The sequence below is a fragment of the Phaethon aethereus genome, assembly GCF_964289735.1.
Source record: "Phaethon aethereus genome assembly, chromosome: 19".
Classification (NCBI taxonomy): domain Eukaryota; kingdom Metazoa; phylum Chordata; class Aves; order Phaethontiformes; family Phaethontidae; genus Phaethon; species Phaethon aethereus.
The window spans coordinates 12,630,742-12,652,769 of NC_138595.1; the positions used below are offsets into that span (position 1 = coordinate 12,630,742).

Here is a 22,028-nt window from a genome sequence, read left to right on the forward strand (position 1 = left end):
TCTCTGAACGCAGGCAGTAAAGCCCTGTCATTGTGTGGTGGAGAACATCTTTCCTGTTGTACCTCAGCTTGGAAGGAGCACTGGAGTCCTTGCATCACCTCTTGTCACCCCATGTACTGTTTTTTAATGAAAGACATGCTGATTCCCAGGGTTTTGGGGACAAGGCCCTCTGGAGCACAGGGTCACCTGTAAAAGCATCAGCCTGTGGTGATGGTAAGAAGATGATACTATGTGTGTGGCATCCTAAGCTGAGGAGGGCTTTTTCAGAGCATTTGGAAATTATGTGTATAGAAACGTTTTTTCCATTGAGAGCTTAAAGGTTTTGAATCATGAAGAAGAAACTAGCCTGTCCGTGTCTTTATAATGCCCTTTTTGCTAAGCAGGTTGGGTATGTGAGAGAGAAGTTGGAATTTTTCTGTACAGGTGTAGGCTTTTAGAATAACGCAGCTGAGTGACTCGTGTATTCAACCCAAGTCAGAAATTAGGACACTTTTATGCAAGGCATGTTAATGTCTTTTAAAAATGCTACAGCTATAAGAAGTGCCTTATTCTTGGCATCCATCTGGGTTCTTGCAGAGACAGTGCTTAGAGTGGGTAATGGCACCATGTGTGATTATATATCTCACCATGACCAAAAGGAATCTGGAGCTTCCAATCTGGAAGATAATTCTGTGCCTTGAGAGTACTGCAAGGGCTTTTAATAGCTTATGGTGCTACAGGAAAGCAGCCTGGTGGGAAAGCGATTTGAAGAATGTAAGCAGAACATCACTCACCTTATTTTTCTCTGAGTTTTAAGAAGATCCCGCGTAGCAGTTCCACTTCTGCAGTGGTGGACCACATCAGCTGGAACTGCTCTCAAGATTTAGCTGTGGAAGGATACATAATTTTTGCTCTTAATTGCAAATAAAATGAAGCAATATCTGAACCCTCAGTCGTATTCTTTTTGTTTGTCCTGTTGTTCAGTTTTATGTGGAAAAAAAGCTATCTAAAAGGAGCTGTCAATATATGCCATTGTAGCTCCTTTTCCACGGTGGACCCATCTCTGTACCAGCTCTGAGCAGGGTGTTGCTCACAGCATCTGACCCCAGGGGAGATCTTGCTCTCTCACTAGAGAAGCTCTGAGCTGCTTTTTTCAGCAGCTTGAAGTGGAGAAACTAGTAGTTAACTTTGCTGCTGAAAGGCTTTCCATCGGGACCGGTCTCTGCCCTTGTCTGAGCACATGGCTGGTGGGAAGGTGGTGACTGGTACGAATGGAGCGGCTGGGAGTGGCATCCTGTCAGCTCGCTGGTTGTGAGCAACTGAAGGAATGGAAAGAAATCCATATTTTTTGATGTGAAAAATCCAGGTTCTCATGATGGAAACAATCTTTTTCGAGCCCCTGGTGATGTCTTCTTGCAGATGGCTGCTTTGGCACCCCGGCAGTGGGGAGTGCTGGCGCTGAGGCACAAACCTGCCTTGCTCCATTTCTAGCAAGAGGACCATGATGCTTGGCTGTCGGGGTTGTTATTCAGGCAGTAACCTCTTCCTGTTTCCAAACTTTGAATTTAGTAGCAGAGCAAATTCAGTTACATGAAGGCACTAACTGAACTGTCCGAGTTTGTCTAAAGCCTGACGTGGAGTTTTCTGCAGAAATTCTGTCTCGGTGGGACCTGGGGCTTGGAAACCTCTCCTTCATTACATGTACCTGGGGGTCATAATTAACATCACTGAATGAATGCAAATGCAAAGTCCATCCCACTTTGCATACAGGCAGAAATGTGCCTAGAAGGGGTGGAGTGCACGAGCCCGGTGCTGGCTGCCAGCCCTGAGCTGGTGCCCCGAGGTTCAGTTCCTGCTAGCGAGACGTGCTCTCCAACCTGATCCCCCACAGGTAGATGCTGTGCAGGCTCCTTGGCTTCCTGCCGAGCTGCTCCCGCCCCGGCGCAGGCTCACCCTGTGCCCGCCGCGCTGGGACGTGCAGGGCGCCGGGTGCTGCCAGAGGTGGCAGGAAGGGGTTGGCAGGCTTGGTCTTCATGCATGGGGTGGTTCTGTGTCCTCCCTCAGGACAACCCTATGGGGGCTCCCGAGCCCCCGACCTGGTGCAGGCTGGAGGTGGATCTGCCCTCATCTCGAGCAGCCTGTGCGGCCGGGGACATGGTACAGGTGGTCCACAGGGCCAGCCTGCGGGCAGCGATGCTCATCTGTGCCGCCACAAGATCCGTCCAGGGGCTTCGGCTCCTGCATCTCCCCTCGCCTCCCCCTTCCTCTCGCTGCCCGTGCAGAACCCCTGCCCTTGATACAGACTGCGTGGCGAGTGGACAAAAATAGCTCCTGCAGAAGCTATTTAAATGTCAAGAGCGAGCAAGCGGAGCCCATCACTGCGCGGTCACGGTGTTGACAAACCACTGCTGTGCGCGCAGCCGGGGCACATGCCCTCCGCTGTCGCGTGGGGATCAGGCTCCTGCTGAGGGCTTGTAAAACATTGTTAAAGTGTGGCTTGGAGCAAGCACTGGGAAGGTGGTAGGTAAAAGCTGCTGCAAAGCTGCCCACCCTGGCAGGCAAAGGAAGGGCCACTGCTGTGAGCCATGCCCTCCCCTCTTGTGCTGCCCGGCCTCACACTTGTGCCTGCCCGGGGAAGGCACTGACAGTGGCGAAGGGTCCTGGCCCCTGTCTGTCCCGGCTGTTGGGGTGCAGGAGCACCCGTCCGTGGGGCTGAGAGGGCTTCTTCTGCCGCATGGTGCCTTTTGCAGTGTGGGGGAAGAAGGTCCCACCTTGCCTTCGCAGGAGGGAGATGCTGAAACAACTAGGAAGAGCTTTGGAAGTAGCTATTAAAACTTTGCAGGTTCCTAATGTGTAATTATTAATGATAAGAGGAAATGGGCTTGTCCCAGATGAGATGCTGGGTGTGCCAAAAGGGGAAATGTTCTCATTGCCAGTGTTTGCGTGTGTAATCGATACTGAAAGGCAGCACCAACCTTAACTGTTACTGCTCTGGATGGTGTTTTCAGTGTGAAACTGCTGGAATTTTTTTCCAAAAAACACTATGGATATTCACCCCTTCGAAGCCGGCTGGCCACAGAGCACTGCAGGATCAGCAGCACTGCTCCAGCCGTTGGACGTTGCATCCTTGTTGAGTGTGGTGCTGCTGCATATTCCCAGTTATTCCTTATTCCTGTGGTGTGCAGGCTGTCTGGGGAAGGAGATGAAGAGCATCGTGTGTTGCAGGACACAGCCAGACATGACATGCAGCGAAAAAGGCAGCCAGTTGATTTAGCCAGCCTTGGATGGGGGGTTTGGCTAGGCTTTCTAATGAAGTGGTGCAAGGTTGGGCAGGACTACAGTGCTGCCTGGGTGCCCGTATCCCTTGAGCCATGGTGTTTGTCCTGGTTCTCCTTCCACTGAACCCGGTAACTTGAGTTTGACAAAGGAGGTGGTCCAGAAGATCAAGATCTTGACATAAGGACAGAGTGAAGACTAACCAGCTCTTCAGTTTTCAGCATTTCCTCCTTGTAAGGTAATAGCAGATTGTAATGAAGACAGTCTTCTCCTGGGCTCCGGAATCTCCTTCTGTAAGGCATTTTCTCTCATTCTTGAACAATTTCTTCTGTTAGTGCCACCTCCTTGCTTTATTTGGTCTCCTGTCATGCGCTTCAGCTAGTCTTCAGATGAGGAAGTTCCCCTTGCATGTGTCCAGCAAGGTGCAGGCTATCCCCTTTACACCCCAGCCCAGGGTCCAGCATCAGCGGCGCGGCATGGGGGCAGGTGATGCTCTGCAGCTATATAACCTCCTGCGACATGACTGCTTTTCACAGATTTCATGAAACACACAGTGCAACAGCTTCTCTGGTCTGGTCTGATACATCGCAGGGCACTGCCGTTCCTTATTTCCACAGAACCACAGATTGTTGAGGTGGGAAGGGACCTCTGGAGGTCACCTGGTCCGACACCCCTGATCAAGCTGGGTCACCTCGAGCAGGTTGCCTAGGACCATGTCCAGACGGTATTTGAATGTCTCCAAGGATAGAGACTCCAGAGTGTCTTTGAGTGACCTGGGTGATCAGTCACTGTCACAGCAAAAAACCCTTTCATTACAGAATCACAGGCTGGTTGAGGTTGGGAGGGACCTCTGCTCCACCTCTGGAGACTGTGGTAGGTCAAAAGGAGAAGAGACTGAAATCCTTCTAAGGAGTTGGTAGGGTGATGTGTCCTCCATGAAGGAGATGGGGCCCCAGTCAGTGGAGGTTCCTGACAACCGAAGTGCAGATTGGTGCTTAGTATGGTCCTGAGCATGTGAGCTTTGGATCAGACAAGACTTCTTGAGGACATAGATCTTCATTTGATAGTGGACCATGTCCGATGATGGCTAGTGTGTGATCTTCAGAAGAAGTTCGGAGACCATTATTAGTTACTGAGGTGGAAACAAGAAGAGCATATCCCTCCCTGACCAGTGCACACAAGTGTCGTGTCTTCTGCAACTCAGTGTTTGAGTGCAGTCTCTGTCCCAGCATCAGGCTGGCAGTCCTGTGGCCCAGAAGGGGCTGGTAAGGGAAATCCTGATCATCCCTTGACCCCAGAAGGCGGGGACTAAACAGGGGATTAACTGTCCACAGATTCAAGAAGCAGGCAAGACAAGCATTAGTGGACACCAAACTACTTCCAGAAAATTGGATTAAGTAGATCTTTTGCTGAGATTAGGTAGTGTTCAGACTGCTCTGTGTGTGGGCAGCTTTTCCACAGGCCAGCACCTACAGGTAGCTATCAGGCGGCATCTCCAGACCTCCCTTGGATGAAATACTGCTTTCTAGCCTCTGTGGCGCTTCATTTTCTCCTGGTACATCCTCGTCTGGGAAATGTGGGAGAGCTGTTGTGATACAGGGTCAATGTTGTGTTCAGAGATGGGATCACAGCCCCCTTCTGTCTGCACTGCCCATCCTCAGCACAGTGCTGCACTGAGTTTGGGGTGGCAGTTGTCTACCTGAGTCCTGCTCAGATTTGCTGTTTCCCAAGAAAAAAAAGCCTTTGATCCCTGCATGTATCGTCCTGCCGTTGGCTGCTGCCTTCCTTGGTGGCTTTCGTGTAACCTCCTCCCAGCGTACAACCGGATACAAGGTCCTGCAGTTGTTGTGGCCATTAGATTATTGCTCTCCATGGGAACCAGCTGAGATTTGTCCTTTCCAGTATTGCTGTAATTGATTTTTAGCCTGGTTTTGTCATTAATCAAGTGTGTCTTTAAATCAGATGATAGGTGAAGCAAGCACAGCTCTTCCGTGCTGCCTCTGCAAGCCGGTGAGTGGATTTACCTCCAGCCTGCAAGCTCTTAATGAAAGTACGGAATTGAGCTCAACCCAGGAGTGGCCCCTGCATGGGACTTATTCATCATTTTTCCCCAATCCGACTCCAGATCTTTAATCATCTGGTCCCTGTGTCCAGCCTGGTGTGTGATATACCCGAACGTCCCTGCCTACCCCCCGGCTGCTGCATACTGCAGGAAAACCAAAGATACACTCTCCTTGTCTCTTTTCCTTCCTTGCATATTTTGCTTTGAATAAAACCTTCACCTATCCTGGACCTAATTTTGCTTCTGCGCCCTGTTAGATCCACCCTACTGAAGTGTGCTCAGCTGCAGTGCCTTTTTCACATCTGCTGTGTTTCCTGAGCATCACCTGTGTGTATTAAAGCTGTTGTTACTGAGAGTCAGAGTTGGGCTTTGCAGCCTTGGTGGAAAACGTTGCAGTCCCTACAAGAGCTGCTGCAGAACTGCATGCACATCTTGATAGGAAGTGTGGGCATTGGCCGTGTGTTTTGTGCATGAAGCAGCCCCACGCCCGCAGTGTGAGTGCTTTGGGTTTGGATCGAGGGGCCAGAAATGTGAGGGGGGATGACATGGAGAAAGGCAGTTGATGGGGAGAAGCCTCTGTCTGTTCAGGTTTTGGTGAGGAGGACCAGGATGCACCATAACTGTAGTGTACAGGGTGGGGGACACAGCCACATCTTGTGATCCAGGATGCCCACAGATGTTTGGAAGATGCCCCAGTATGAGATTTCGTCAAGGATTCCCCCCCGGGAATACAAAACCTGCTGTCTAAAAGGTAAAAATACCACCCTGCAGGGAGAGGAACATCCCTTCCTGGGCAAGCTGGGGAGGAGAAGGGCTCCCACAGCCACGTCAGAGTTGCTGAGGTCCCAGGGATGGCAAGCTTTGGGCAATGCTCTTGCATGAGGAGCTTCTTCTGGCAGACACGTGGGGTTGCCCAGCCATGTGGCAGCAGGGAGGTGCAGCAGGGGCTGTTGGCACCTGCAGACAGCTTCGCTTGCACAGTAGTTAAATTTTAAAGAGATTTTTTTAAGTATGCAAGTGATTAGACAGGTAGCAGTGGTTGGCCAGCCAGCTGCCAACAGCAGATGCTTGGGGCAAAGCATGAAAGCTGGCAGGGCAGAGCCTGCTGTCGTGCTAGGTAATTAGCTAAGGGTGAGCAGCAGTGCAAATGGGGAAGACAAATCCTGGCAAAGAAAGTAATCTGGAGAGAGAAGTGGCAGGGGAGGGTGGATTCCAGCGCGTGGAGAGGGAACAGGCTGGGGAAGCTGTAGTTAAGGGAGACAGATACCTGAAGCAAGACGAGTCCAACATAGCAGTGGGGAGGAGGACTTGGGAGGAGGCTGCTGAGATGTGGGGCCAGGAGGGAACGAGTGAGTCGGTGCCATGGAGGCCACCATGAGACAGTACACAGAAATATTTCCTATGCAAGAATTGAGGAGGGTGAATGAGTACTTGGCAGTTGGTCTGTGCGATCCCAGACCTGCACCCGTCCTATTTTCCCCTTCCTTTCTGTACAGCCCGAACGCATCCTTGCATTGTTTTGCAGTAATTTTGTAGGGTCTCTGTTATTTTCTGTTCGTTCAAGCTGTGTTGTTTCATCTTCCTCGTTAAAGTCAAGTTTTCCGCCCTTCTTTACCACCATTCCTGGTTTCTCTGTTTTTATTTCAAGCAGTCAAAGGTAACCTGCCCTTCTCTGGGGGCACTGAGCAAGGACAATGCGGGAAGTTTGGAGCAGTGAAGCAGGGAGCGAGCAAGGTTTGCTGGTCACGGTGCTCCCCTTGCTTTTGGGATTCCCTGTTCCCTCCAGTGAATTAATGAGCATTTTGGAGAAGGTGGCTGGTGACACGCTAGTGACGCCAGCGGCTGACGCTGTGCTGGGGAGGAGTGGAAGGCTGGAGCGAGCGTGCCGGGGAGCACGTCAGCGCTGCCTGCCACGGCACGCAGCTCCCGGCACAGCCTGCGGCCGACGGCTACTGGGCCCCTGCCGGCCTGGGCAGCGCGGCGGGGGGAGACCAGGAGCAGCTCACGAGCAGCAACGTCTCAAGAGGCGCAGGGGCTGGTCAGTGGTGGCAGGGAGGACCGGTCAGGGGCCGCGGATGTGCTCGCCCTGCGTGGGGAGGGAGGTCTCCAGCCAGCGGTGGGTACAATCTCGTACTCCCGAGCCAGATCAGGGGAAAGTTCCTGTTCAGGAACAATTTGTTTCTGATTTCTGTAAATTAACAAACAAAGAAAAGAGCTTGGCAGCGAGGCAGCATTGTGACGGGAATCGTGGAAGCAGGCTCAGCCCCAGCGCATGTGTCTTGTGAAGGCACGGAGCTGGCTTGCTTTTATGTTTGGAGATGTGGGTGCAGGAGAGGATGGATGGACCAAACCTTGCCTTGCCACTGCAGTCACCTGCTTGCCTTGACCATGGCCCGGGGGGCCTGGGTGATGCCAGGCTCAGTGAATGATGGCAGTTCCTGAAGTTGGGGAGAGCTGGCTTTGCCATGGAGAGTCTTCAGTGGGGGCTTGGCAGAGCTGGCAGCTGCGCGGGCTCTGCAGCCCTTGCCAGCACTGTCCCTGACGGTAGCCTAGCAAAAAGACTTAGGCTGGACATAAGGAAGAACTGTCATGAGGGCGATGAGACACTGGCACAGGTTGCCCAGAGGAGCTGTGGATGCCCCATCCCTGGAAGTGTTCAAGGTCAGGCTGGACGGGGCTTTGAGCAACATGATCGTGGGAGATGTCCCTGCCCATAGCAGGGGGGTTGGACTGGATGATCTTTGAATGTCCCTTCCAACCCAAACCACTCTGTGAGTCCATGACTATGAAAAAGATACTTGAGCAAGTGCCCAGCCCTGTGAGGTGCATTTTTTCCCCATTCAGATATTTCCCATCCCTTTCCTGCTGCCTCTTTAGCAACGCTCTGTGATCTGGGCTGCTGCTAAAAGTCTCCCAATGACCAAAGCCCATTTCCCTTTGTTGATTAAATGCATTATGATTATCACTCGTGGCTTACTATTTACAGAGACGCAGCGGGCTGCCGTGCCGTGCGTGGCTCTTGGGGACCTTCCTGGCCTCCCTGTGCCCAAAGCCATCTGCTCTGACACCTGACAGAGCTGCAAGTTGCAGCGACGCGTTGACGCAGACAGGGTGTTGACACAGCAAACCTTGTGGTGGAAGCTCCAGCTGAGGTTGAGAGCTTATCAGATGGCCACTGTCCGCAACAGCAGAACAACCAGCCCAGCCTTCCTAGGAATGGGCCACAAGCAACGCAGTTTGTCATGGTCCATTTGGATCTGTCAAATTTACAGGACAATGTGCTCTGTAAATTAAACTTTATTTTATAAGCTTATTAGGAAAGAAAGCAAACAATGGCCCAATACCCTTTGCACAGACGAGTCTAATGTGTGAATTCACTAATCCATCACTTAACTCATGAGGTTTCTAACTCAAAAGTTCTCTAATTCATAACTTGCTGCTCATAACTTGCAACCCATGCATCTATGAGCAAAACAGTTACCTAGCAGGGGGTGAAAGTGCTCATCCTTCCTCCTCCATCATGGCGCGGGCGTCCCCTGTATCACACTGGGAAGCACGAAAGCCTCAAGCAGTCTGGCTGCTATTGGATCCACTTAAAAAACTTTTTGGGTAAGCTGGCATGGTTATACCTTCCAGCTTGGAAGTTTAGTCTATACCATTTCCATGAGTTAGTGGATTCTGAAGAAACCACCAGACAACCAATACACAAGGACGATGGCTGCAGATGACAGCAGCTGCAGAATGACCTTTAGCCCTTTCTGGCCACCATGTTCTGCCTGCGTGTTGACCTAATGGTGCTGCATGTTAGCCAAAATCTGAGCAGGAGCTGAGTGAACAGTCACACAGTTCCCTGCACCTCAGTCCATGTTCAAAAATATAAATCAGGCCATTTTTAATAAGAAAAAAATGCTGGATTGGGCACCAGAGTTGTCTGAACTCTTTGGTGAATGCTTTCTGGGGCTTTATTTTGCACATGCTGCTTTGGGTACTGAATAACAGTGTCTTGAAGAGCGTTCTCTCACAGCTGAAGCTCCTGGTGGTAGGACTTCTCCGGGTCATTTTTTTCCACCAGTGCTAGAAAAAATTTTCTTTCCAGCTAGAGGTAATACTTGCTCTTTGTCATGGAAATGTGCAAGTCTAAAAATAACCTTTCCACAGTTCCCTGGCTGGCTGCCTTTCTGCACGAAGCCCTGTTTCTCTTTGTCCAAATGGGGTCACCATATGTGATCTGCATCACCTTGTGCGTGGGGTGAAGGTCTTCCCTCCTTCTGTGGACCCAGTCCCTCGATCAGGCCTTGCTTCTCCACTGCCCTTTGGTCTACTCAGTGGCCACGGCCCTTTGTTGGCACAGGCTCTCTGTCTTAGACTCACTCTTTCATCCTGAACAATCTAAGTATGGAATTTGCGGTACATCTCCTTTTGAGAAGAGCCATGGTGTGTCCTGGGTCAAATAACTGCTGGGCCCGTGGTGATGGGTCATGCAGAGGTGGGCTGTGTTGGTGAACCTGCACGACCTCCCCCTTGGGAGCCCTCTGCTCCCAGCAGAGCTGTTCCTGCCCTTGCCCAAGGGGACGGGTCCACCAGACAGGCCAGGGGAGATGTCCGATGCAGGTCCTGATGTAGGCTTGTGGCATATATGATCGTGCAGTCCTCCAGAGTGGCATCTGACGTGGCCTGGGATGGTCAGTGACGCTCCAGAGCTCTGCCTCCTGTGCTGGTCTCTGGGGTTTGGAGAGGTCCAAAACTATTTTTTTTTTTTAACTCAGTCTGATTCAGCTGGGGTTGCATTCAGTGACAGCCTTCTGTAAGAGGGTCAGATAAATGAGTGCTATTCCTGGCCCGGGGAGAAAGCAGCGTGGGCTGGGGTGCTGAGGGGTGGTGGAGAGCATGGGCAGGTCACCATGCTCATGGCAGGATGGGCGCTTGTCTGAGGGTGGATCAGAGCCGATCTCCTAAAGAGGGCAAGGATAAGAAGGGAAGGATGGGTGAAGGTGCTTTAATATATAGCCAGAGTGCTAGGAATAAAGTTATCAAGGCATGTGAAACTCATGAAGTTCAACCAGGCCAAGTGCAAGGTCCTGCACCTGGGTCAGGGCGATCCCCAGTACCAGCACAGACTGGGGGAGGGGGGCGGGGAAGGAGAGAGGGATGAATGGATGGAGGGAGGGAAGGATGGAGGGATGGAGAGCAGCCCTGCTGAGGAAGACTGGGGGATATTGGTGGGTGACAAATGGAACATCAGCCAGCAATGTGCACTTGCAGCCCAGAAAGCCAAGAGTCTCCTGGGCTGCATCACCAGCAGCGAGGCCAGCAGGGTGAGGGAGGGGATGCTCCCCCTCTGCTCCGCTCTCCTGAGACCCCCCTGGAGCACTGCGTCCAGCTCTGGGGTCCCCAGCACAAGACAGACACGGACCTGGTAGAGCGGGTCCAGAGGAGGCCACCAAAATGGTCTGAGGGCTGGGACACCTCTGCTGTGGAGAAAGGCTGAGAGAGTTGGGGTTGTGCAGCCTGGGGAAGAGACGGCTCTGGGGAGACCTCACTGCGGCCACTCAGCACTTAAAGGGGGCTCATAGGAAAGAGGGAGAGAGACTTTTGACCAGGGTCTGCAGCGACAGGACAAGGGGCAACAGTTTTAAACTGAACAAGGGTGGGGTTAGGCTGGACATCAAGAAGAAATGTTGTACCATGAGGGTGGTGAGACACTGGCACAGGCTGCCCAGAGGAGCTGTGGATGCCCCATCCTGGGAAGTGTTCAAGGTTAGGCTGGACGGGGCTTTGAGCAACCTGATCTAGTGGGAGATGTCCTGGCAGGGGGGGCTGAACTGTATGATCTTTGAATGTCCCTTACAACTCAAACCATCCTGTGAGTCCATGATCCTATGATTAAAGCAAGGGACAAAAAGGAATTATTTAATTGCCCCAGACATCTCTGTTGTAAGACCAATTAATAAACCAGAGAATTGCAATTGCTCATTTGTGGTCCCAAATGGAGCCTAGTTCATGTTACTCAGACCTGAAAGAAAGATTTGCCTCGCCGGAGCGTGAAATATCCTCACCACAGCCTGGGCAGGAAGACCCCCTGTGCAGTAGCGTTGCTCATGTTCAGGTCTCAGCACTTGGGCTGGCTGGGTGTCAGCACAATGGCCTTGAGGTTGGTAGAAATGAGAAGCTGATATTCCCATCATGCGAACGTGCCATACCCACGCTGAAGAGCCTCGATCCCCTTTTTGTCTCGGCAGATAAAGGGGAACCAAGTACAAGACGGAAAGTGAGAACCTTTGATGCAGATGATCATGACTTGCTCCTTTATATCACGTGGGCACAGAATGAATTTTAAGCACTATATTCTCACTAGATCCTTTTGTGTTTCTTACCACTTTTCTGTAAGTCCTGCTTTTGGAGTTTTACTTGCTGTTGATTTACATTCCTCTCCGTTTTCCCATATGTGGTGGGGAGAAGGACAATGTTTTGTTTTCCCACCCTCTCCCAGTGGCGCAGAAACTAGAGTTGGGAGTATCAGGGAGTTGGAAAACCCAGCAAGCACTAGCCCAAAGGATGGTCTGAATTTTTTGTGACGTGCTTAAAAGAAGAGCAGAAACTTCTCAGCTGTTTTGGTGCATTAATAATGGAGAATGGGAGAATAATGCAGAAAGGACAGAAACATATGGGGAACACTTTTTTTGAGTATTTGAGAAAACACGTGATGTATCTTATGAAGATTAAATTCTTACATTCCAACAGTAATTTAGGTTGTTGCTAAACAGTCGGTACCAAAAATAGATACTGTTGGATCCAGCCTACCTGAAGTTATCGATCGGGAAATTTTCCAAGAGCTGAATAAGGTGGTGCCTCTGCCATTAGTGTTGATTTCCAATAAGTCTCCGCATACCTGACAGGCATCAGGGACTCAGGAGGTAGCACAGCGTCGATTTTTTAAAGAAAGAGAGAGAAAATGAGCTGGATAATTATTGACTGATTAACCCAACCTTGCTTCTGGGCAAAATAATGGATTATTTGAAGTGGAATTTGATCGAGAGAATTAAAGGAGGGTAAGACAACTAATGCGGTTCGGTGTTGTAAAAGTAGATCTGAGCAGCTTTACTCGGTACCTCAGCCGGCTGAGTGCTGCAGGAGGGCTGGGCTAGCTTTGCTCCCCGTGAGCCCCGGCACTGCTGTCCCACCGTGCCCTGCACCCATCCTGGAGCTCCCCAGGGGTTTGCATGTGGCCGGGAGCGGGACGGGAGTGGGCAGCGAAGGGACGGGGCAGCGCAGCTCGTGATGGCGTTTAGTGCCACCCTGGAGCACATGGTGGGTGGATGGAGAAGCTTGGGAGGACGTGGCACTGAGAAGAAAATGGGAGTAAGCCATAGAAGGGGAAGGAGCAGTTTGCTCGTCAGCCACCTAATTGCCCCTGAAGAGGTGGGTGCCCCAAGACCTTGCAGGCAATGCTGTAAAACAGCCAGGGCTGGAGATGCCTGGCAGACGTGGGCTTGCCGGATGGGCACGTTTGCAGCCGGTGGGAACAGACGTCCAAAGTTATATGTTCACATAAATATTTCTGTCTTAATTGGGTGCCTCCCACGGAGGTTGGGTGCTGGATGCGAACCGATCCTTCCATGGCTGTAGTGGCAGGTGGCCCCATGAGCCTGCTGCAGGCACGACAGGCAGCAGATTTTGGGAGCCACGTTGTTGCACAAGTTGGATTCGAGCTCCTGTGAATGTCCAGGTGGGGTTGTGGCATTTGTGGCTCCTCTTCATCCCCAGCTCTTCATCACCGGTTGCAAACTGTTGTTTCAGCATAAGTAATTGAAAAAAAAAAGAAATCCCAACACCAAAAAAGGTGAACTGGAACAAGGCATTGCACGGTGCCATCTCTATCTCCTCTACACTTTGCACAGGTTTATTACCAAACCAAAATGCTTTGTGGCAAGCAAACTTTGATCCCATCATTTGTGCTGCTGGATTATAAGCAACAAACAAGCTTGGGCTGCAGGAGAAGCAGTTATTGCATAGCACGGCTCTCCCTTCATCCTGAGATTTGGCTCCCAGGGCGGGTTTCCAGCTCTGAGGCTGGCCCGGAGCAGCAGGAGCGGAGGAGGAGGACGGCCGCAGGATGAGAACACCCTAACGGGTAGCGCAGCCGTCGGCCAGCTCAGTGACCGGCTGTGGAAGGGCTTTGGGTGCTGGGCTCCTGGGTGCAAGGCCACTTCATCGTTGCAAGCCCGGTTGTTGGTGCAAAACGCCCAGCGTCCCTGTCTGGCAAGTGAACTCAGACAGATGTTTCCACACGTTTGGTGGCTGCAGCTCAGCGCCTTTGCCGGGCTGGACCAGCAGCCTGCGAGGAGCACACTGGGTTTCCAGGATGTGTGAAACAGGATCCATCGCAGCTAATACAAAAGGGTATTTTATAAGCGCAGTCCCACTGATGTTACTGGTAACCAGCTTTTAGTGACCTAAAAATAGAAAAACATAGAAAAAAAAATAGAAACATCAGTCAAACATCTCACCTGCTTCCTTTTTTAGTGACTTAAAAAGTCAAAACCTACAATTTTAATCTGTTGCGGATTGCCTCCAAACAGAGCCGGATGGTACAGGCGAGGAGTTTTGGGGAGCACCTTTAGTCCCAGGGGATCCGTAAGAGCTCTTCAGACCCTTCCATGCATCATTTCTGTTCTGCTCCTGTGTAAGCCTTTGCACTGACATTGAACCCCGTCAGCGTCTTTCCTTGCATCTCGAGCAGGATTTGTCCCTTCTGGCTTGCTGGAAGTTAAAAATCCCAGGGCTGCTGGCCCCTCACGATGGTACTGGATGTCTCCTGTGCCCTCGCTCCTGGCGAAGGCATATGGACGACATTGACGTGTCCTATTTCTGCAGCTCAGCAAGCAGATGGAGTTCCTTGTGTTGCTTCTGCATGGAAGGGACAATCCCAGCTCTGCTTGGGGCAGTGGTCGCGCAGTTCTCTGCTGCCCACCCCTCTGCATGCTCCCCCATTCTGTCATATTTTCTGCAAGTGGTTGTATTGGTCAGAGTTGAAAAAAGCGAGAAAATAAGGAAAGGGTTGAGTCAGTGTCTTGCAAATGAAGCATCTAATTATTTTATTCTTGTTTTACTTAGCTTGAATAAATAAATTGCAATGTCAGACTCTGAGCTCTGTTTCCAAGAAGGAACATCAGCCTTTGGGAACTGAAGGACTTCATAGAGGTCACTGATGTCCCAGATCTCTTTTGGCAAATGGGACTCAGCTAAAAAGCCCTTCTCTGCAGTGCTGCTCTTCCATCCATCCATCCATCCATCCATCCATCCATCCATCCATCCATCCATCCATCCATCCATCCATCCATCCATCCATCCATCCTCCAACCTGTGCTGGTACTGGGGATTGCCCCTACCCAGGTGCAGGTACCAACCTCGCACTTGGCTCAGCTGAACTTCATGAGGTTCGCATAGATCCACTCCTCCAGCCTGTCCAGGTCCATCTGGATGCCACCCCCTCCCTCTGGTGTATCGACTGCACTACTCAGCTCAGTGGCACCTGCAAACCTGCTGAGGGTGCATTTGATCCCACTGTCTGTGTCATTGATGAAGATAGGAAATAGTATTGGTCCCTGTATGGACCCTTGAGGGACACCATTCGTTACAGGTTTCCACTTGCACATTGAGCCATTGACTGCAACAATTTGGATGTGGCCATCCAGACAATTCCTTATCCATCTATAGACCATTTATCAAATCTATATCTCTCCAGATAAGAAGCAAGAAAGTTGTGGGGGACCGTATGAAAGGCCTTAGGTAGAGGACATGTGTACATCTTCCCTTGTCCACGATTTGCCGTTGGTGAAGCCATGTTGGTTGTCTATCATCACCTCTCCATCATCCATATGTTTCGACATGTCTTCCAGGAGGTTCTGTTCCATCATCTTAGCGGGTGTGGAGGTGAGGCTGACTGGTCTGTAGGTCCTGGCTTGGGGCTGAAGCAGCCTTTCTAGCCCTGGTGACTTTTAAAACAGGTTTCATTTTTATTACTTTAAGGCCATGAAAAATGATGGAACATGTTTCAACCAACTCCACAGAACCCTCGGAAGGACTCCTTATGTTTTTTTCCCAGAGACCGGATAGCTCATGGAGCTGCCAGGTCTGTCCTTCAATGGTAACCTGCAACAGACAGAAGAAAAGTTTTAAGGCAAGAAGGGTTTATTTTTAAAATTTCCTTGGAAGAACTGGGGTCAGGATCTTTAATTTTGTGTTGAAGGGGCTGACTCTTTGCCAAAAAGATCCTTCTTCCCAGCTTTGTCAGGTAACTCAGTTACGAATTAGTTTGAAATTGTACTTTTCTTGATTACGTTGGTTGGTTGCTCTCAGTAAAGACTTGGTGGTCGCAGAGAGGTGAAGGTTTATTAACGCAAACGGTAAGTGAGTGAGGAAGCTTCGACAGCTGAGAACCATATCGTGTGCGCAAAGTCCCTGTCACAGGGACGCTCAGACGTCCTGCGGCGGGCGGGTGTCAGTCGCCTGCGGTTAACGGTGAGGGTGGGGGTCTGGTGCCTGCCTGCCGCTGCCCTCCTGCTCGCTGCTTTGGAGGCTTTGCCGGGCGTTTGGCTGCCGGCAGGAGCCCTGGCCCTGCGGAGCATCCTACGGGGCAGCTCTGGGAACCCGTTCCGGTGTTCGTCCCCTTCCCTGTTGTGTGCGGGATGCTTCTGGGAGCTCAGGGAGCTGTGAGGAGGGGGAGCACAAGGGAATCGGTTTTTCCGCTTTCCCAAGTGGCTGAGGCTGTGCGGGAGCTGAGCGGTGCTACGAGCCTGGGCTGGGCCCTTGCCCTCTGCCGGGCAGGTGCCCCGTTTGCTCTTGGCAGAGGGAGGGCTGCTGTGCAGGAGAAAGAGCTCCCACTGCTGCCCACGCCCCTGTCCGCACTCCTGCCTGCACCCCTGCCTGCGCCCCTGCCCGCGCCCCTGCCTGCGCCCCTGCCCACGCCCCTGCCTGCACTCCTGCCCGCATGCCTGCCCACGCCCCCGCCCGTGCCCCTGCCCGCACTCCTGCCCACACCCCTGCCCGCACCCCTGCCCGCGCCCCTGCCTGCACCCCTGCCCACGCCCCTGCCTGCACTCCTGCCCGCACCCCTGCCTGCGCCCCTGCCTGCGCCCCTGCCTGCACTCCTGCCCGCATGGTGCCCGCGCCCCTGCCCGCACCCCTGCCTGCGCCCCTGCCCACGCCCCTGCCTGCACTCCTGCCCGCATGCCTGCCCGCGCCCCTGCCCGTGCCCCTGCCCGCACTCCTGCCCACACCCCTGCCCGCACCCCTGCCCGCGCCCCTGCCCGTGCCCCTGCCTGCACCCCTGCCCACGCCCCTGCCTGCACTCCTGCCCGCACCCCTGCCTGCGCCCCTGCCCGCGCCCCTGCCTGCGCCCCTGCCCACGCCCCTGCCCGCGCCCCTGCCCGTGCCCCTGCCCGCGCTCCTGCCCGCGCCTCTGCCTGCACTCCTGCCTGCACTCCTGCCAGCACTCCTGCCTGCGCCCGTGCCCGTGCCCCTGCCCGTGCCCCTGCCTCCCCTGCGCTGCCCAGGGCCCCCTCCAGGGCAGGTCACAGTGGGCCCTGGGGCTTCTCAGGGGCATAAGATTCAACCCCAGACCAAAGCCTCCTCTCCCTTCCCAGTGGGCACTGGGGACACGGCCCCACGGTGCTGGTGGCCGTGCGAGCATCCCCGCTCCCCGCTGTGCTCAGTGCCAGCAGGAAGGGAGCAGATGTCCCGGCTGGGCTGCGGCATGCGGGGAGCCTGGCCCGTACCGTTAAACGTCCTCTTGCCCCTTAGCACTGCTCTGCTGGCCGGGCTGACTCCGGCTGTAGTGGCGGTGATGTTGTGGTACTCCAGCTTGCTGTTCCTGAGTGTTACTCGCCGTGAACAGTTAAATAGATTTGAGTGAGTCACTTAAACAGATGCCACGGATGTGAAAATAATTGTCTGGGAAGCCTGTGCCTGCCAGGTCGCCAAGTAATCCTCACACGTCCTGTGACTCAAAGCCAGCCAGAAGGAGTGTTTTCTCCCTGCTGCTCAGTTGGAAATATTTTGAAGGAAGGCAGCCCAGCTCCCCATCCTGTGTCCCTCCATCCATCCCCATGGTCCTGTCTCCTTCCTGAGTGGCCAGCGTGGGGGGATGCTCACCGGCGCTTGCCACTTGCCATGTGCATCCCCAGTGAAAGCATCACTGCTGTGTCCCTCAGCCCAAATTGACAGGGAGAAGAGAAACTACATAGCAGTGAGTTACGTGAAATTGTTTCATAGGATCGAAGGTGGATGTGGGTGGGAAGGGACGTTGGAGGTCCCTGGCCTAATACCCTCCAGCAGGTCCCTTAGATCACGTTGCTCAGGCCTTCACCCAGCCACATGCTGAATACCCCTAAGGCTGGACATCCCACAGCCTCTCTGGGTCCAGTGTTTGACCACCTCATGATGACAATTTTTTTCCTAATACCTAATTTGAGTTTTGCTTGTACCAGCTTGGTCCATCATTGCTTGTCCTGTCCCTGTGCACCTCCAACCTTCAGCAAGAAGCTGAAGTTCACCTCCAAGGACCAGCAGGAAGTCTGGCTCCAGCTCCTCTCCACCCTCCTGCTGTAGGCAGCAGTAGGAACCTTCTTCGCTTTCCCCTTTCAAAGTGAACAAGCCAGCTCCTGGCCTGTCCCTGTCTTCATGGCAGCCTGGTGTCCCGGCACTCCTGGGTCTTTGCCTGCTTCCCTGCCAGCTGGCCCCAGCCTGTGCAGGGAGTTACTCGGCCCAGGCCAGTTTGTTTCTTGATTAAATACAAGTTCTTTTAAGAATGGGGAAAAAATAAATAATTAGTCACTTAAATGAGAACTCAGGCTGAACCTGTCCTCTTCCTTTCTCTGCATTTGTGCTCATTCTCTAGCAAATTGTACCACTTCCCCTGGTGAGGCCGCTGTGTTGGCTTGCTCAGAAATACATGGAGCCTGGGGTGAAGGTATTTGCAGATGTGTTCATTTTCTCCTTTTCCCAGTAGTGCTGAAGCTCTTAGCTCTGAGTCAGAAATGTGTACAACCATTGATAGGATGTGACCTTCCCCCAGCACATTCCAATCATCATGATTTTCTAATTATGCCTGTGACTGTCAGCTGGGAGCATGTAGCATCAGAGCTACCACAACCATTGAAATGACTCAGTTAATGTGCCTAGAGTCTATTAAACAAAGTTTTATTTAATTAAGTAAGTCTTGATCTCATCAAAATCAAGAGGGAGCATTAGGGTGGCAACATTTCTGAGAAATCATATTTGAATGGCAGGTGGTTTGTATTTCCTTTAGTATCTGGATCTTGAGATATTGCAATGTGCTTGTCTCACTGCTGAGTTTTGGAGTTGGCTGGTCCCATGGTCAGGGCACGTTTTGTCCCTGGCAAGCCAGCCGGGCTGCCACAAGCCCGTGGGTGAACACAGGGTATTTTGTACCACCCAGCCTTTTTCAGGTGTGCAGCATGAAGGGCTGTGCAGGCAGAGCATGGTTGGGTGCCTGTGTGCTGGGCACAGGTGCTGTGCCTGGGGGAGATCCAAGCAGTTTCTGAAGCACAGGATGGTGAGGGGCACACCTGCACATCTCAGCTCCTTCAAGGACACTCTGGTTTGTGGGAGAGGAACCTGGCTGAGATCACAGACTCGCAGAGTGGTTTGCTTTGGAAAGGACTTTCAAAGCTCATCTAGTCCAACCATCTTGCCATGAGCTGGGACATCTCCCACTAGATCAGGTTGCTCAAAGCCCCGTCCAGCCTGACTTGAAGGCTTTCCAGGATGGGGCATCCACAACTTCTCTGGGCAACCTGTGCCAGCGTCTCACCACCCTCATGGTACAACATTTCTTCTTGATGTCCAGCCTAACCCCACCCTTGTTCAGTTTAAAACTGTTGCCCCTTGTCCTGTCACTGCAGACCCTGGTCAAAAGTCTCTCTCCCTCTTTCCTATGAGCCCCCTTTAAGTGCTGAGTGGCCGCAGTGAGGTCTCCCCAGAGCCGTCTCTTCCCCAGGCTGCACAACCCCAACTCTCTCAGCCTTTCTCCACAGCAGAGGTGTCCCAGCCCTCAGACCATTTTGGTGGCCTCCTCTGGACCCGCTCTACCAGATCCGTGTCTGTCTTGTGCTGGGGACCCCAGAGCTGGACGCAGTGCTCCAGGCGGGTCTCAGGAGAGTGGAGCAGAGGGGGAGCATCCCCTCCCTCGTCCTGCTGGCCACGCTGCTGGTGATGCAGCCCAGGAGACTCTTGGCTTTCTGGGCTGCGAGCACCCATTGCTGGCTGATGTTCCATTTGTCACCCACCAATATCCTCCAGTCTTTCTCTGCAGGGATGATTAAGGAGCTTTGCTCTGGTCTGGGTTTTCTGAGCATGACTTGTGGCTTGGAGATGCTGCTGCAAGAAAGTCCTACAAGACACGAGTGCCCAGAGATGTTGCAATGGTTCTGCTGCCAGTGGCGGTGAGCCCAGGGCCGATTCCTGGCATTTGTGCACAGGAGTGGGGGCAGATAGCCCTGTGCCAGATCCCATCGGTCAGGCAGGGCTCGGAACTTCCCCAGTGGATTTACTTCTTTCGAGTGTGGCATATGCTGTAGTTTCCTCCTCTGTCTAGCCAAGTCAATAGTACTGGCAGCCTGGGAGACTCTTGTAAAAGCCCTCGCTGTCTTGGAGAGGCAGCTGAGACTCACTGACGGGCTCTGTGCTCGGCCGGGCTCTTCTCTGGTGGGATCTGCATGCAGGTCATGCAGGCACGCATGGGATGCCCATGGGGACAGGGAGGAAGGGACTTGCTTGTATTTGCTTTTGTTTGCAACTCCAGTGCCCCTGCCTGTTGAAATAGGAGAATTGCTTTACACCCTCCTGCCAGTGCTGGGCTGCTTAGAGTAATTCCCGAGACGTGGGCTGTGGGACTGGGTTTTTTTCTGGCTACTTCAGCCCCTACTTTTCTGCCAAAAGCAGCAAACTGAGGCTGGGGAGTGAGCACACGCACAATGGCTGTTAGTCAGGGGGTGCCAGTGGAAGATGTGACCTTTCGTAATGCCCTTGGGAGGACTGGCAGGGGCTTGGGGACATCAGCCCTTGGTGTCCAGCAGTGGTTTTCTCTCCACTACAGGAATCCTTCCCTTCCACTTTCTGCAGGTTAGGGCTGTGTGGGCAGGGCGTCCCGCAGAACAGCTCCCTGGCTCCTTGCTTACCCAACCAGCAGTGGGGATATTTCCAGGCTCAGGACTGTGGGGAGAGCCCAGCGGGGTGTGTGGAGTGGAAGTGCTCCCAGTCTGGAGCTGGGAGTGCTCACAGCTCTGCTTTCCATATGCTGTGGGGCCGGGCAGCAGATTTTAGCAGTCTCCAGCACATCCGTGTTTGCCCTTTTCTTTCTCCACAGAAACAAAGGAGGAGCTGGAAGAGCTGATGTCTGACATAAAGAAGACGGCAAACAAAGTACGCTCCAAGCTAAAGAGTGAGTATTTGCCTGCGATGCTGCTGTGGGGCTCTGTCCACTGCGCTCCTGCCCTGCGCCCCAGGCAGCGGGTACTGCGGCTCCCGTCCTGGGCTGGGGATGCCGCAGGCAGGGAGCACTGCTGCCCTGGGTCCTGCTCCGTGCCCCCACTGCTCAACACTTCCCGCTTGTCCCCCGTGACCAGAAATGCCGTGGGGCCCTGCTGTCATCTCAACCCTGTGCTGGCAGCAGCTGGTGTTTGACTCAGGTCAAGACAGTTTTGGGGTGGTTTGCTCTAGGTAGGAGAGCACCGGTTACAGACACACAGCCAGGCCCTGTCTCTGCGTCCTCTGGCATCCTGAGCCGGTGCTGGGAGGGGTCGCAGAGCTGGGGGAAGGGACAGCCAAAAGGGGCATCTGCCATTGCTTTGCAGGGGTCACGCGGGGATGGGCATCACCTTCCCACCCCCCAGCATCTTCTAGCTGCTTTTATTTTCCCTTTGTGAATTTGCCCCCTTGTGCCTCATTCCCAGGAGGGAGGTGAGGGGATGAGGCCAGGAGCACGTGGTGGACTGTGAGCAAGTCCCATACCACCAGCACTGGCTGGGGTTGGGCTCTCGCGGTGAGCCCCGGCTCTGAGCAAACCCGCAGCGTGGCCAAAGGTTGGATTGCCCAGGCTGAGTGGTTGAAGAGGTGCTGCTGTGGGACTTGCAAGCCTCCAAGGAGAGCTGGCTTTTCCCTGGTGAGCCAGGTTGGCACAGGCAGCAGAGGCAGGTGCAGCACTGAGAGCGTGGTCCCTCTTCTCCGTGTGGCTCTGGCCAGGCTGCGTGGTGCTGCCGGCTCTCCAGCGGTGCGCTGGCACGGGGTGTGGTGTGCTGCTGTGGGGCTTGTGCTTCTCTCTGCTCCCATCCTGCTCCCACCAGGCTGGTCTTGCTTTTTCATCCCCAGTGCAAGCTGTGTCGCTGCTGGCTCTGCCCAAGGCAGCAGTGCAGCAGCATAGCTGGGGTGGGCAGGAAGCACCACTGCCTCCAGATGTGGGCTCTGTGGGGCAGATGGTGGTGAAAAAAGGCACTGTTGGACTTGGCGAAGGTTATTCTGTCTCATCAGCACGCCCTGCTGTCTTGGCGTGCCTCTGCCTTGGGCAGTGCAGGGACAGAGCATGGCCAGTGTGACTGTTGGTTTCCACCATCGGAAGAGTCAATCAATCTCTTTGACAAGTGGGGAGTGAGAACAACACAACTGTCAGCCTGCTGATGGCCAGGGTTGTGAT

The 22,028-nt window shown here is 53.2% G+C and overlaps 1 protein-coding gene across 1 annotated transcript in view; it reads left to right on the forward strand.

Annotated features, from left to right (window-relative positions):
- Window positions 1-22,028, forward strand: part of STX1A (syntaxin 1A) — a gene marked incomplete at both ends in the record, with an annotated part of 90,252 nt that overhangs the window by 40,740 nt on the left and 27,484 nt on the right. The window contains one exon of the mRNA XM_082008382.1: window positions 20,706-20,780. Within this exon, the coding sequence (XP_081864508.1) occupies window positions 20,706-20,780 (75 nt within the window). The remainder of the gene's footprint in view (window positions 1-20,705; window positions 20,781-22,028) is intronic.